This window comes from Cyanistes caeruleus, chromosome 7 (assembly GCF_971803275.1).
Source record: "Cyanistes caeruleus chromosome 7, bCyaCae1.hap1.1, whole genome shotgun sequence".
NCBI classification, from domain to species: domain Eukaryota; kingdom Metazoa; phylum Chordata; class Aves; order Passeriformes; family Paridae; genus Cyanistes; species Cyanistes caeruleus.
The window spans coordinates 39,942,011-39,955,314 of NC_141707.1; the positions used below are offsets into that span (position 1 = coordinate 39,942,011).

General features: G+C 40.8%; 1 protein-coding gene across 29 annotated transcripts in view; it reads right to left on the bottom strand.

The window, feature by feature from the left end:
* NEB (nebulin) overlaps positions 1–13,304 on the bottom strand; it is a 96,448-nt gene that overhangs the window by 47,303 nt on the left and 35,841 nt on the right. For all 29 annotated transcript variants that reach the window (XM_086897958.1, XM_086897980.1, XM_086897979.1 and 26 more), the window contains exons 59-82: positions 12,657–12,968; positions 11,984–12,187; positions 11,306–11,410; positions 10,717–10,824; positions 9,760–10,071; positions 9,016–9,219; positions 8,318–8,422; positions 8,032–8,139; positions 7,597–7,908; positions 6,772–6,975; positions 6,493–6,597; positions 5,892–5,999; positions 5,440–5,751; positions 4,346–4,549; positions 4,017–4,121; positions 3,449–3,553; positions 3,052–3,363; positions 2,628–2,732; positions 2,284–2,382; positions 2,007–2,108; positions 1,718–1,825; positions 607–918; positions 379–483; positions 189–293 (exon numbers count right to left, since the gene is read on the bottom strand). In XM_086897958.1, coding sequence (XP_086754084.1) covers positions 189–293; positions 379–483; positions 607–918; positions 1,718–1,825; positions 2,007–2,108; positions 2,284–2,382; positions 2,628–2,732; positions 3,052–3,363; positions 3,449–3,553; positions 4,017–4,121; positions 4,346–4,549; positions 5,440–5,751; positions 5,892–5,999; positions 6,493–6,597; positions 6,772–6,975; positions 7,597–7,908; positions 8,032–8,139; positions 8,318–8,422; positions 9,016–9,219; positions 9,760–10,071; positions 10,717–10,824; positions 11,306–11,410; positions 11,984–12,187; positions 12,657–12,968 — 4,161 coding nt within the window. The remainder of the gene's footprint in view (positions 1–188; positions 294–378; positions 484–606; positions 919–1,717; positions 1,826–2,006; positions 2,109–2,283; positions 2,383–2,627; positions 2,733–3,051; positions 3,364–3,448; positions 3,554–4,016; positions 4,122–4,345; positions 4,550–5,439; positions 5,752–5,891; positions 6,000–6,492; positions 6,598–6,771; positions 6,976–7,596; positions 7,909–8,031; positions 8,140–8,317; positions 8,423–9,015; positions 9,220–9,759; positions 10,072–10,716; positions 10,825–11,305; positions 11,411–11,983; positions 12,188–12,656; positions 12,969–13,304) is intronic.

Below are 13,304 nucleotides of genomic sequence, written 5' to 3' on the forward strand. Positions count from 1 at the left end.
GAAAAATCTATGCAAACTCTAAGTCAGGACATGCCATCTCCAACAGGAAAATGTTAAATTATTTGGATGACAATATTGTGTTGTTCATTCATAAAACTTCTTACTTGTTTACCCCAGGAAAGCAAAAGCAATTAAATCATCTACTAATTCTTCTATATTAATTTCTATTTAATAAAAAAGGTACATACATCACTCTGATTGACAGAGTTCATCTTTGCCAAAACGATCTCAGGAGTGTCAACCACGCTTGTGTACTTGGAAAAGTTCTCCAGGGCTTCTTTAGTGTATGCTCTCTGCAAAGAGGTGAAATAATGTCTTAAACACTGTGCATGAGAAAGAATTGCTAATCGTGGAACTGCTGAAATATTTTCTCTTTACCTTGTCTATCAGTTCCTGTGCATTCTTAACTTTCTTATGCTCCACTGAATCGAGAGGGACCCAACCACAGCCACGAAGCCACTCCAAATCAGCCTTATAGATGTTCTAAATCAGAAAGACAATGCAAAAGGACAGAAATTACTGACCTCAGGATGGATTATGTGCCGTGGGAAATATCCTTAGGCCAGACCAGGTGGAAAGGACCTGGAAGGCTGCACCATCACTCACATCACTCTGGAGGTCGTAGGCCTGCCGCGCGTGGATCACGTCATTCTGGTCAGGAAGGCAGGTCCACTGGTGCAGGTACTGCCTGTAGTCAACGTCACTGACCAAGTTCTGGCACTCCTTGGCTGCCACAACTGCCATGGCATCCGAAGGCATGTGGATTTTGGACTTGGTTTTGTTGTAGTCTGATTTGTACAGCCTGTCGTTCTGGATCTCGCCCGCATGCTCGTACCACACCAGCTTGGGGTCATCTCTCATCTTGGCAACTCCCACGTAGTGACCTCTCTGCTTGACATACTCAGCTTTGTACTTCAGCTGGTGGGAGAGGGGAGAAACACAGAGAAAATCAGCACTGGCTGTATCCACTCTGGTTTAACCTGGGAATGGCTTCAGGTTTGTTGACACAAAAAGCAGATGAGACAGGGAGTTGTCAAATGCAGCCTTAAGTTTTCAGTGCACGACCAAAATCTGGTCTCAAACAATAATATTACTTTGCATGGGCTTTCCAGTTCAAAATATATCATCTTCTAGTCTAATATACTCCAAATTTTCAGTAAAAGCTATTGTTAACACAAGAGGAAAGACTTGCTAGAAAATGTTTCCTAACAAGCGCATTTAGTCTCATTTTGGCAACAAACTGAGATTGTTTTAAGAGTGGATGCTTATTTACAGTATTTACATCACACTGCTTTGACAAAATGTTTATTCCAAATAAGAGTCATGTAATAATTTCATGATCCATTATGCAAATGTTTAAAATGTAAAGTGTGTACTGGCCTACAGGTTTTGATAGGCCAAAAAGTGAAATCAGAGCCATATATGTTATAATCATAGTATCACTTAAATTATTTAACATTTATAAAATATGCAAGTCCAGCCCAGTTGATTTTGAAAGGACTGTTTCTGGAAAGAGTCAATGTGGAAGAAATCTGACCTTCAGCACTCCAAATCCCATAATCACAAAGATGGCTGAATTATTTGGAGAAGAGTGGAATTCATAGGCCATGGGAAGTCTGGATGTTACCCCAGGTGGAAAGCTTTTTAAGTCTGTTTGGGAATTTTCAAGGCCTTTAACTCTTTAAAGCCTCATCTTCTTAATGAGAAAAATCCTTACCTCACTTTGGACATCACTCGAGTGCTTGGCGTGAGAGATCTGCATCGTGTCAGGAGGCAGGAGGTAACCAGTGGCTTTTTCTTTCTCCCAGCTTTCCTTGTATAAATTCTGTGGGAAATAAAAGTCATGAGGAATTCAACACTACTACAATGATAACGATTACTGTATGTATGTAATTTGTATAGAAGTATAAGGATAACAAATCCTTCCTTCAGGTTGTCATCAATAAGGCAGGTTTTTTAAATACCTAAAAAATGTGAGTAGAAGCTGTCAAGGAGAGACCACATACCTGATTTAGAATTCTGGCTGCCTCTCGGGCCATATCCAGCTGTGGTGTATCTGTGAATGTATAATTTGCCTTGGTCTCGTTCCATTCTTTGTGGTATTTAATCTAGGACACAGAAAGAAATGATTGCCTTGTAGCACCACCACAGAACCGGGAACACACCATAATTTACACACACAATAATGAACCAACCCCTGAATTTGCAAGGCCATTAGAAAAAGCACATTGAATACAGAATTACAGAAGTCAAATGCAGCCCAGACACTGAGAGCAAACTCACATCACTGCGGATTTCAGTGCTATTCTTTGCTGTGACATAATCAACTCTGTCGGCCACGGGAGTGAACGGGAGAGTTTCAGCTTTTGTGCGGTACTTTCTCTGTACAACAAAAAGAAAAAGAGATTACCCCAGAATATTGGATGCCTAGTATAGCAATTCTGAATAGATACACAAGACAAGAAATTTCTTGTGGAGAAAAACCTCTCCATACACAATGAATATTGTGAAAATACTCCAATTCCATTTTTCATTTGAAAAAAAATCTCATCGTTTAAACCATTTAAAATACTTTGAGTGACAAATCGCTCTCAAGAAAATTTTAGTATTGAAAAACACTTGGTTACCTCACTCAGGAGATCTCCAGCATATTTGACATGCTTGACTCCAAGGGAATCATTTGGCAACCATCCAATTCCCCGCAGCCATTCCAAATCAGCTTTATAAACAGCCTGGGGAAACCAAACAAAACAGGGTCCATGCTCTTAGTTACACTTCCCTGTACAATCCAGCAAGATTCATAAATAACAGAATTTACTTCCAGTGGTTAAAAGGGGAGCGGTAATTCCAACATGAGCACTACATCTGAATTTATCACCCTTCAAACATGGCAATTTATAAGTGGCCTATACTTTGCAACTCTAACAAAGAGCAAGGTGAGTTCCCTGAACTCAGGAAAAGATTCCCACTCCTTAGGGCTTTAGCAGAATAAGAAGAGGCAACACAGAACTGCATTAAGAGGTGTTTAAGGGAGGTTTCAGGTGAACTTACATCACTCTGGAGGTCGTAGGCTTGCCTGGCATGAATGACATCGTTCTGGTCGGGGAGGCAGATCCACTGGTGCAGGTAGTGCCGGTAGTCGGCATCGCTCACCAGGGTCTGCCCGTGCTTGGCTGCCACAATGGACATCATGTCCACTGGCAGGTGGCACTGGGTCTTCTGCTTGGCAAAGTGCTTCTTGTACTCTCGTTCGCTCTGAACTTTGGCTACATCCAGGGCAAACTGGATTTTGGAATCTCCCTTTGCGTTCGGCACTCCCACGTAGTGTCCCTTCTGCTTCTCGTGCTCCAGCTTGTATTTGTACTGGGGCAAGAGCAGAGGTCACCATTAGTAACAGCTAGCATGAAAGAGCTCCTGAAGCATGGGAGATGCTTCTTTTGGCACTTACATCACTGGCAATCTCTCTAGAAGCCTTGGCTGTCTTGATTGGAATGGCATCTGCTCTCAAGTCATAGCTCATCTTCAGCTCATCCCAAGCTCCTTTATATTGTTTCTGAAAAGACAGAGAAAACATCACACACATGCTGAATGCTCTGGTATTTGCCATTATAAAAACAGAGTTTCCAGATATTTATTTGCTGAAATACCATGAAATTTTTTGAGCACTCCTGCTCCTAACCATAAATGCAGCTGCCTCTGAAACATGCAGCACAAGCTGTGCAACCTATAAAGCACAGAGGGAGTCTGTAAAAGTGTAAAAAATATTTATATGCCTTGGATTCTCATCCATTTCAATAAAATATTCCCTCAGTGGGGCATGATATTTATAATTTGTAAGTAGCTGAATGTAAGTATTTATTTTAAAACAGCTGAATACTTTAAGGATATTAGATAGATGGAAGGGAATGTCACAAGCCCCGTATGAAGACAGACTTCAGTGAGATTCAAAGAGATTCAACATCTTAGAATTACGTAATTCACATCCTATTTTAGAGAAAAGAGAATGATAAACATACCTGGCTGTAATTAACAGCATTAGCCTTGGCTAGGTTAATTTCAGGTGTGTCTGGCATGATGTGGATCATAGTCTTGTCCTTTTCCCAGGCTTCTTTATATTTTGGCTGTTAAAACAGAAATTTCATAATATCATCAGAATTATGGAATTTCACTTATCAGTAACATAAAATCCCATAAATCTCTCCCAAACTATCATCTCTAAAGAGTAAAACGTTCGGAAAAGCATTCGACTTAAAACACCACTGATCAGTTTTATATCTTAGCAGTGAGATTTCCCATTAGCTTTAGTTTCTGGTGTGGAAGCAGCTTTGAGGAGGTTGGAACTTACAATGCTGATCTGTTCAGCATTGGTTTTGGCCAGAACAACATCTGGGGAATCCACAACACTGGTGTATTTCACACTGTCAATGGGGGTCCGATACACGTTGTCACTCAGGAGATCCTGGGCATTCTTCACCCTCTTAATTTCTGGAGAATCGTTGGGCAACCAGCCAATTCCACGGAGCCACTCTAGGTCTGACTTGTACACAGCCTGGGTGAGACAATCAGAAAAGGAAAACATTGTTTAAAATTATTATCTTAATTATTTTAAGCCTTGCAAAGCAGGTTGTGTTTTATAAACCTAACTAGAGTCTGATGAATCCTTTTTATATACATGAGATGTTCAGTGTCGTAAGTAAAGTTAAATCTAAAATTAATTTAAATTAAATAGTTCAGGTCTTAAACAACATATTCTAAACCTTGTAAGAAGAAACAACTGACAGGAGTTGCAGTTAATGATGATGAATGTTAAAAGCTTAGAAGAGTCTTCCTGTCCCCTCCAAAACACTTACTCCACTAGTCATTCCAATGGTTTACAAGTCCTGAAAAACCCCAAGCTGCCTACCAGGAAAACTGACAAAAAACAAGGAACAGGAATCCCATCTCCAAAGCTTGTAATTGAAACAGTGGAAGAGGAACTGATAAGCAGCAAAGCCAGGTCAGGAAATCAGCTACTCTGACTCCTCCTGCTTTGCAATCAGCCACTAAAACCTCTAACTAGCTACCTCACGGAGTTTTCTTCCAATTTAACAAATTTCCAAGATGACTCAAGCAAACTGAAGTAACAAAAGCCACCTGATTCCGAGGTAGCAAACAGCAGTTATTCCTAAGTCCCATCAAAGCAAGAAAGACAAATCCTTCAGCCTCTCCAAATCACACCTGTCCGAAAGCATTATGCGACACATTATCAACTAAAGCTTTATAAAATTTAGAGATAAAACCAGTGCCTTTTAAGAGTGCAAAAAATCACGTAATAGCAGTCACAAAAAAATTGAAGAAAACAGTCTATTAACCTGTGACTGTATAGCATTGAACAATCAGAATAAGGCTATTATCTATTAAATACTAAGAGTACAACTGCACATCTCTATGGGGACTCACATCGCTCTGGAGGTCGTAGGCCTGCCGCGCGTGGATCACGTCATTCTGGTCAGGAAGGCAGGTCCACTGGTGCAGGTACTGCCTGTAGTCAACGTCACTGACCAGGGTCTGGCACTCCTTGGCTGCCTGCACCGACAGGGCATCCACAGGGATGTGGATCTGGGTCTTGGAATCATTGTAGGCCTTCTTGTAGAGGCGGTCGTTCTGCAGGGCCATGGCGCGCGCGGCCCACGCCAGCTTGGGGTCCTCCTTGGCGCTGGGGCACCCGATGTAGTGGCCTTTCTGCTTCTCGTGGGTTTCTTTGTACTTGTACTGCAAGAGCAGAGAGAACAGAAGGTGTGTTGCTCACCTGGACACAACCAGACAAAAGGCTTCCAGCTGTCCTGGGCTGCCAGCCTGAGCTTCACTTGGCTCTGCAGACACACAAGCACCACACGAAGAGAAGGCTGTACCTCACTGGCAATGTCTCTGGAGGCCTTGGCTTGTTTGATGGGAATGGCATCAGCTCTCAGGTCATAGCTTTTTGCTTTGGCTTCATCCCAGGCCTTCTGATAATGTTTCTGTAGAGAAAATTAATCACCTTCATTAAACATAGTGAAATGCCTTCTCTAAAAACCTGCTTTCCTGGAATGACCAGCTTGGGAGCTCTGTTTGCTTCCTGTAACCGGCAGAGTTACAATAATGATCTTGGCAACAGAAAATTCATGACTTAAATAGGTGCAAGATTAAAACACAGAGGGGCACCAGAAATATTCCTGAAGACAGACCACTATGACTGCAGACTCCAACAACTCCTCCATGGAATGCATTTGGCAGGTTTTGCCAAAGGGAGCCAGAGTTGTATGGAATTGCACACTGAGCTTGGGAGTTTACTGATGAACACACAACCTGTTGATAGGCTGAGAGCTGATAAAAAGGCTCTGGATGTAATTTCCTATTTACAAGCACATTAGAAGGTGGGTTTGTACACCACCATTTACAGAAAAAACTGGAAGAACAATTGCCAGGCTTCATTTTCTAACACTTCACAAATATTTCATGTTACTCTCTTACATTGCTGATGTTGATAGCGTTGACTTTAGACTGCAGCATGACAGGAGTGTCCGAAGGGAGGGAGATCTGGGTCTTGTCTTTATCCCAGGCCTCACGATACAGACGCTGAGGAGAAAGGAGGAACCATGGCAATTCAGTATGGTGAAAATAAAACACCAAAAGGAATTCTTTAGTAATTCCAATTTGCAAAACTTCCCAACTCATCATTCCCACCATAGAAATTTTACTGTCCACCAGAAAGAAAAGAAATGTCATCCCACAAGAGGAAGGAGAGCTTACATCACTGAGCTGCATGGCGTTGGTCTTGGCCAGGACAACATCTGGGGAGTCAGTGATGCTGGTGAACTTCAGCTGCTCCGGCCGCGTGCGGTACAAGCGGTCATTGAGGAGCTCCTGAGCTTTCTTGGCTTTGACCACATCCACAGAACCTTCTGTCAGCCAGCCAATGCCTCGCAGCCATTCCAGGTCAGACTTGTACACGTTCTACAAATGAGTCAAGGGTTAGTGGCATTGCAGAGATAAAGCAGCACAGAGAGCTGGTGGATTCTTGGTCCCTGGAGATGTTCAAGGCCAGTCTGGATGAGGCTCTGAATAACCAGGTCTAGTGGAAGGTGTCCCATACCCATGGCAGGGACAGAGTTGGACTAAAATGATCTTTTCCAACCCAAACCATTTTGGGATTCTGTAGTTCTAACTCTAAGTGCAAGAAGGTTTTTTTACAAGCCTTTCCCCAACTCCTTCTCGTACTCTTTACGCAACAAGCAGCCAGTGACGCCATGTTGTATCAGGTCTTTTCTAGACACAGCACCCCTGGTTTGCAGAGAAACAATGACACTTTTAAGACATTGCATTCAAACCAGGGGCATAATCTGCAAGTAGTCTGCAGGCAAATATTCTAGAGCAGCCCAAGAGAACATAGCTTCCTTATGAACAGCCCCAAATATTTCTGGCACTCAGGCTGAAATCCTTTGGAAAGGATAAAATAGACATACCAGGACCGAGTGCGGGGTCATGAATGTGCATTTGAAGGTATATTTGCCAGTCACTAACAAACAGAGTCTCACACACCTGCCCTAAAACTTTCCTACAGTGATTGCCACTCACGTCACTCTGGAGGTCGTAGGCCTGCCGCGCGTGGATCACGTCATTCTGGTCAGGAAGGCAGGTCCACTGGTGCAGGTACTGCCTGTAGTCAACGTCACTGACCAGGGTCTGGCACTCCTTGGCTGCCTGCACTGACAGGGCATCCACAGGGATGTGGATCTGGGTCTTGGAATCATTGTAGGCCTTCTTGTAGAGGCGGTCGTTCTGCAGGGCCATGGCGCGCGCGGCCCATGCCAGCTTGGGGTCCTCCTTGGCGCTGGGGCACCCGATGTAGTGGCCTTTCTCCTTCTCGTGGGTTTCTTTGTACTTGTACTAGAAATACAAAAATAAGTGAATCTGGGATGAAGGCCCCATAATTTCCTATTGTTACTGATCACAAAAGTATATACTCTTGTTTTTAAGGTAACTGAAAATAAATGTAAAGGAAGAACATACGTCACTCGCAATATCTCTTGATGCCTTTGCGGTTTTGATTGGAATCGCATCAGCTCTCATGTCATAACCCTTCTTTTTTGCCTCTTCCCAGGCTTTTACATAAAGGTTCTACACAAAAGAAGACAGAAAATGGCTTATCAATATTCTAAAAAATGGGATTTCTACATTTCGTAACTGTCTCTCAAAATTTTCACGAATGCATATTTTAGAACATCTTTATGATTAAAGAAATGCTGACTTAGCTCTGAATTTCCACTAGTTTAGTAAATGTTTAAAATATCCTTACCTTGCTAACGTTGGCTGCGTTGGCCTTTGCTAACAGAATGTCTGGTGTGTCAGGCATGACATGGATGGACTTCTTGTCTGCATCCCAGGCTTCTGTGTACAAGCGCTAGGAGAGAGGAAAACAGCCCTTTACAAACAGTTCTTTATGAAATTATTTTACAATTACAATTATTTTACAAACTGCTGTGGTAGCTCCAGTGAGCTCTAATACCCTGACTCAGCAAAGCTTCTTCTGAACAGCTCAAGAAACTTTGTCCCTCCTCATTATTTCTCAGGTTAAGCTGGGGCAGCAATTGATTGATTTTGGATTGTGGAGAAACAGCCATAGGAGGAAAAGTGTATTAATTATTCTGTATAAAATGTTTGATTATGTTTGTTATAAAGGAAGAGGCACTTAGTGACTTTCACCCTCCAGATCTGAGATATGTTGCAGCATTTTCACATCCAAAGAACTTCAGGTATTTCCTCATGACTTTTTCATCATGCAGTAGTACTCTTGGAAAATCTATGATTTAAGGGACTTTTGTCTGTAGATTTTTACCATCTGCTCACTTCATGCTGAGCCCTGAGAGAAGAAGCTTTCCTGTGCAATGGCTGAATTTAGATTTTCTCTTAAATCCACAAGTTTTTAGTTTTACTTTGCATTTTGAATTTTTCACCTCAGGAACAAGTGCTATTAACTGGCAACACCACCCTCACCTTGTTCATGATCTCAGCATTCTGCTTGGCTAAGACCATGGCCAAGGAATCAGTCACGCTGGTAAATTTGATTTTGTCTGCAGGTTGCCGATACTTCCTGTCACTGAGGATTTCTCCAGCTCTCTTGGCTTTCTCAACTTCCACGGAACCAATAGGAACCCATCCAATGCCTCTCAGCCATTCCAGGTCTGATTTGTAAACAGCCTGAAAAAAATTTGAAAGACTGTTACATATGTGCAAGTGTGATCTAATAATAAAATGATCATAAACAAGCACATACTATATGAACAACTGGGTATGTTTCTGAGGAAAGAGTTCTGAAAACAATTCTTGGTTTTGAAGGTTAAGTAAAATAGTTATAAAATAAGAACAATGAAAGAGGTATTGCAGGTAATGCTAACGTGCTAACAATGCTAATATCAGAGTAACACACAAATTATTGTCAGATTAAGACACAAATTATTGTGTCAAATTATGTCAAAATATTGTGTCAAATTATGTCAAAATATTATCAGATGAAGAACTGAAAAAATAGGATTAAACATAAATTTGATGAAAGAATTGAAAGAATGAAAACATCTCAACAAGTCTGATGCAAGTGACTAGAGCCTTATAATCCATATTTGAAAAATTAGATTGTGCAAGAGTACTTTATTGTGTACGGATAGCATGGAGTACTTTATTTTGTATTACAGAATTACTGTATTGCAGGAATACTGTACTACAAATGTAGGATTTGCTCACATCACTCTGCAGGTCGTAGGCTTGCTTGGCGTGGATCACGTCGTTCTGGTCGGGCAGACAGATCCACTGGTGCAGGTAGTGCCGGTAGTCTGCGTCGCTCACCAGCTGCTGGCACTTCTTGGCCAGCACAATTCCCAGCATGTCCACGGGGCTGCTGAACCTGGTCTTGGACTTCTCAAAGTCCTTCTTGTACTCCCTGTCACTCTGGATCTTGGCCACGTGCATTGACCACATCATCTTGGGGTCGTCCTCGATGTTGCGGGCCCCGATGTGGTGGCCCAGCTGCTTCCGATATCCCTCCTTGTACTTGTACTGTAGGAAAAGAAATCCACACATATATTTATATATTTTATCTGTTTTCAACACAAAGCATTTAAATAGATTTCTTGGTAGAAAAACAAGGAGCATAACCCAGAAAGAGTTATTCTCTTAGTGATATTGTCTCATCCTTGAAACAAAACCTGTCCCATTCAGTGCAGAGTTTTTCCCCGGCTTTGTATTCCACCATTTTGGATTTCAGTGTGACACTGAAACAAAACTATTTTTTTCCTCCAGAAAAGACAAGCATTTAAACCTTTAGAATTTATTTACTTACATATCTCATTAGGGGAGAGATTTTAAAGTACTTCCTATTTTAAATCAGAAATTAACTTGATAAAATCGAGCATAGACTCCTACATCTTCTTGTTCATCCTACTTGAACATCCATGGATGGTAATGGGAGCATATAAATAACCTTCATGTTATTATATTTATTCATTACTGTGAACATAACTCACTCAAAAAATACTGGCTATCCATTATTTCTGTGCACTGAAGGCCTTTGGTAGAATCACATGAAAAGAGATTTCTGTATTATCTATTTTGTGAAATATGACATTAGCAAAGAACTGAACATAGATTCTGATTCTTTTCCATTACCAGATCCTCAGAGAAATGAGAAGAAAGCCTGCTCACCTCACTGGCAATCTCCCTGGAGGCTTTGGCAGACTGAATGGGAATGGCATCAAAACGCAAATCATGGCCCTTCTTCTTCGACTCCTCCAAGGCCAGCTTGTACATTTTCTGTGAGAAAAAGAGTCACATTTTAGTTGCAAAAAATAAAATTCAAAACTGCATTTCAGTGCAGCACAACTGTGCAGTAAAACAAATGAAGTCCCTAAACTATTGTTCATCTTCAGACAATTTAAATACTGTTCTCTAGAAAAGAAAAAAGAACCTAACCAGATTTTAAAAGACCTTGTAATTTTATTGTAGATGTTTGGAAAATGGAAATCATTTAGGGAAGGCAAAGACTGGAACATTTAAAAAGTTAAATTACCTATTTTCACAACTTGCTGTGGAAATGATTTCTCATTTATGGCAGATAATGTATTTTAAAACAAAATTTAATTTTGTGAAAGAGCATCTCTGATTTCAGTACTGGAACTGGCCATGTATGAAAATAAGCAACCTGACAATCATTTATCATTAATAAAAGATCAAAGGTGACAAAAGTGTACTTAGCAGAAACCCTGTAATTGTCTCAGCTTTCAGTTGCACTCACCTCACTGTAGTTCACTCGGTTTTGTTTGGCCAGCAGGATTTCTGGGGTGTCAGGCATGACGTGAATCGTGGTCTTGTCTTTGTTCCACGCTTCAGTGTACAAACGCTGAGCAGGAAAACAGGAAGAGATTTATAGGACCAATATATATATTATTCCAAAGCAATAATCTCAATAATCAAGGAAAACACAATAACTAAAATGATAGGAACTTGGTCTAGCAGAAATTGTCTCTTCCCATGGCAGGGGGTTGGAACAAAAGGATCTTTTCTATCCCTTCTAACCCAAACCATTTTATGATGCTATAAAATATAACATGGATATACAGTTATGTGTTAATCTCATAAAAGTAACATCAACAATAGAAAAATTTATCTGAGTGAGTTTTAAAACACTAAGGAGACACATTGCTTCAGAATAATGAATAAACCAAAGCATTACTAGTGCCCAATGAACACACAAGCCAAGGATAATATTTTAATGTAAAATGCGGAATATTACACAAATTTGAGGTTTCCATTAACAGGTCCAAGAGTTTTGAGTAAACTAACGAGAGCACACTGATGGAAAACACATCAAGTCTGAACTGCAGCATTGCTTGTGCTCATTTCATTCCCAGTCCTGACTCCAGGGGTGAGGCAGAGACCTCTGAGGTGTCACCTCAGAGGGATCAGGACTCACTTTATTCATGGTGTCTGCGTTCTGCTTGGCCAACACCATCTCCAGGGAATCCGTGACACTGGTGAACTTGATGGTGTCCGGACGCTGGCGGTAAATTTTGTCGCTCAGGATCTCCCCTGCTCTCTTGGCCTTCTCAACTTCCAAGGAACCAACTGGGACCCATCCAATGCCCCGCAGCCATTCCAGGTCAGACTTGTACACGTTCTGTTATAAGAAAATATTACACAAGTTATTTTAATAAAATAATCATAATAATGATTAATGTATGAAAACGTATGTTACACAGCGCATCTTTCCAAAGGAAAATAATCTTCCTATCAGCTCTTCAATCAAACAAATTCAAAGCTGTAAAGAAAATTGTAGAAAAAATTACAGCATTTCACCTACATTTAGGGTGAAAACATTATCCAACATTCAAAAAATGGTAAATGATAAATAGTCCAAATCCTGCAATTACAGGATTTCATTAAAATATTAGTTAGTTAATATAACTTGTAGGAGATCTGAGTGTCTATTAACCGTAGAATTAAACTATTCTATTAAATAGAATTTAATATTAAACTTAAGAATAAATCTGGATGACTTGGTTCTACCATATCAGAATAAGATGGCCTCATCCAACTGTGTAAAATAAACTCATTCCTCAGCAAAAATCAAATGCCAGACAACTCACATCACTCTGCAGGTCGTAGGCTTGCTTGGCGTGGATCACGTCGTTCTGGTCGGGCAGACAGATCCACTGGTGCAGGTAGTGCCGGTAGTCTGCGTCGCTCACCAGCTGCTGGCACTTCTTGGCCAGCACAATTCCCAGCATGTCCACGGGGCTGCTGAACCTGGTCTTGGACTTCTCAAAGTCCTTCTTGTACTCCCTGTCACTCTGGATCTTGGCCACGTGCATTGACCACATCATCTTGGGGTCGTCCTCGATGTTGCGCGCCCCGATGTGGTGGCCCAGCTGTTTGCGATACCCTTCCTTGTACTTGTACTGAAACAGAAGAGATTTAAAGTTATTTGGTGTATTAACAAATTAATAAATAATTCTAACAGTTCAACATACTCATTGTTCTGTAAAGATAAAAACATGATGTAAGTCTTCCTACTCTGGGATTAATTTTCACATAAGAAGCATTTTTATTTGCTATAATTATCTAAGACTTTTTATATAACTATACACACTTTCAATTCACTAAACATTAAGTGTCATATTCTAAAAGTTTGGTATTTCACATTTTTTTACTATTAAGATTAAAATAAATATTATAAATATAGTAAATATTAACTTACTTTTAAAACTTTCCACAAAAGTCCTTGATCAAGACCA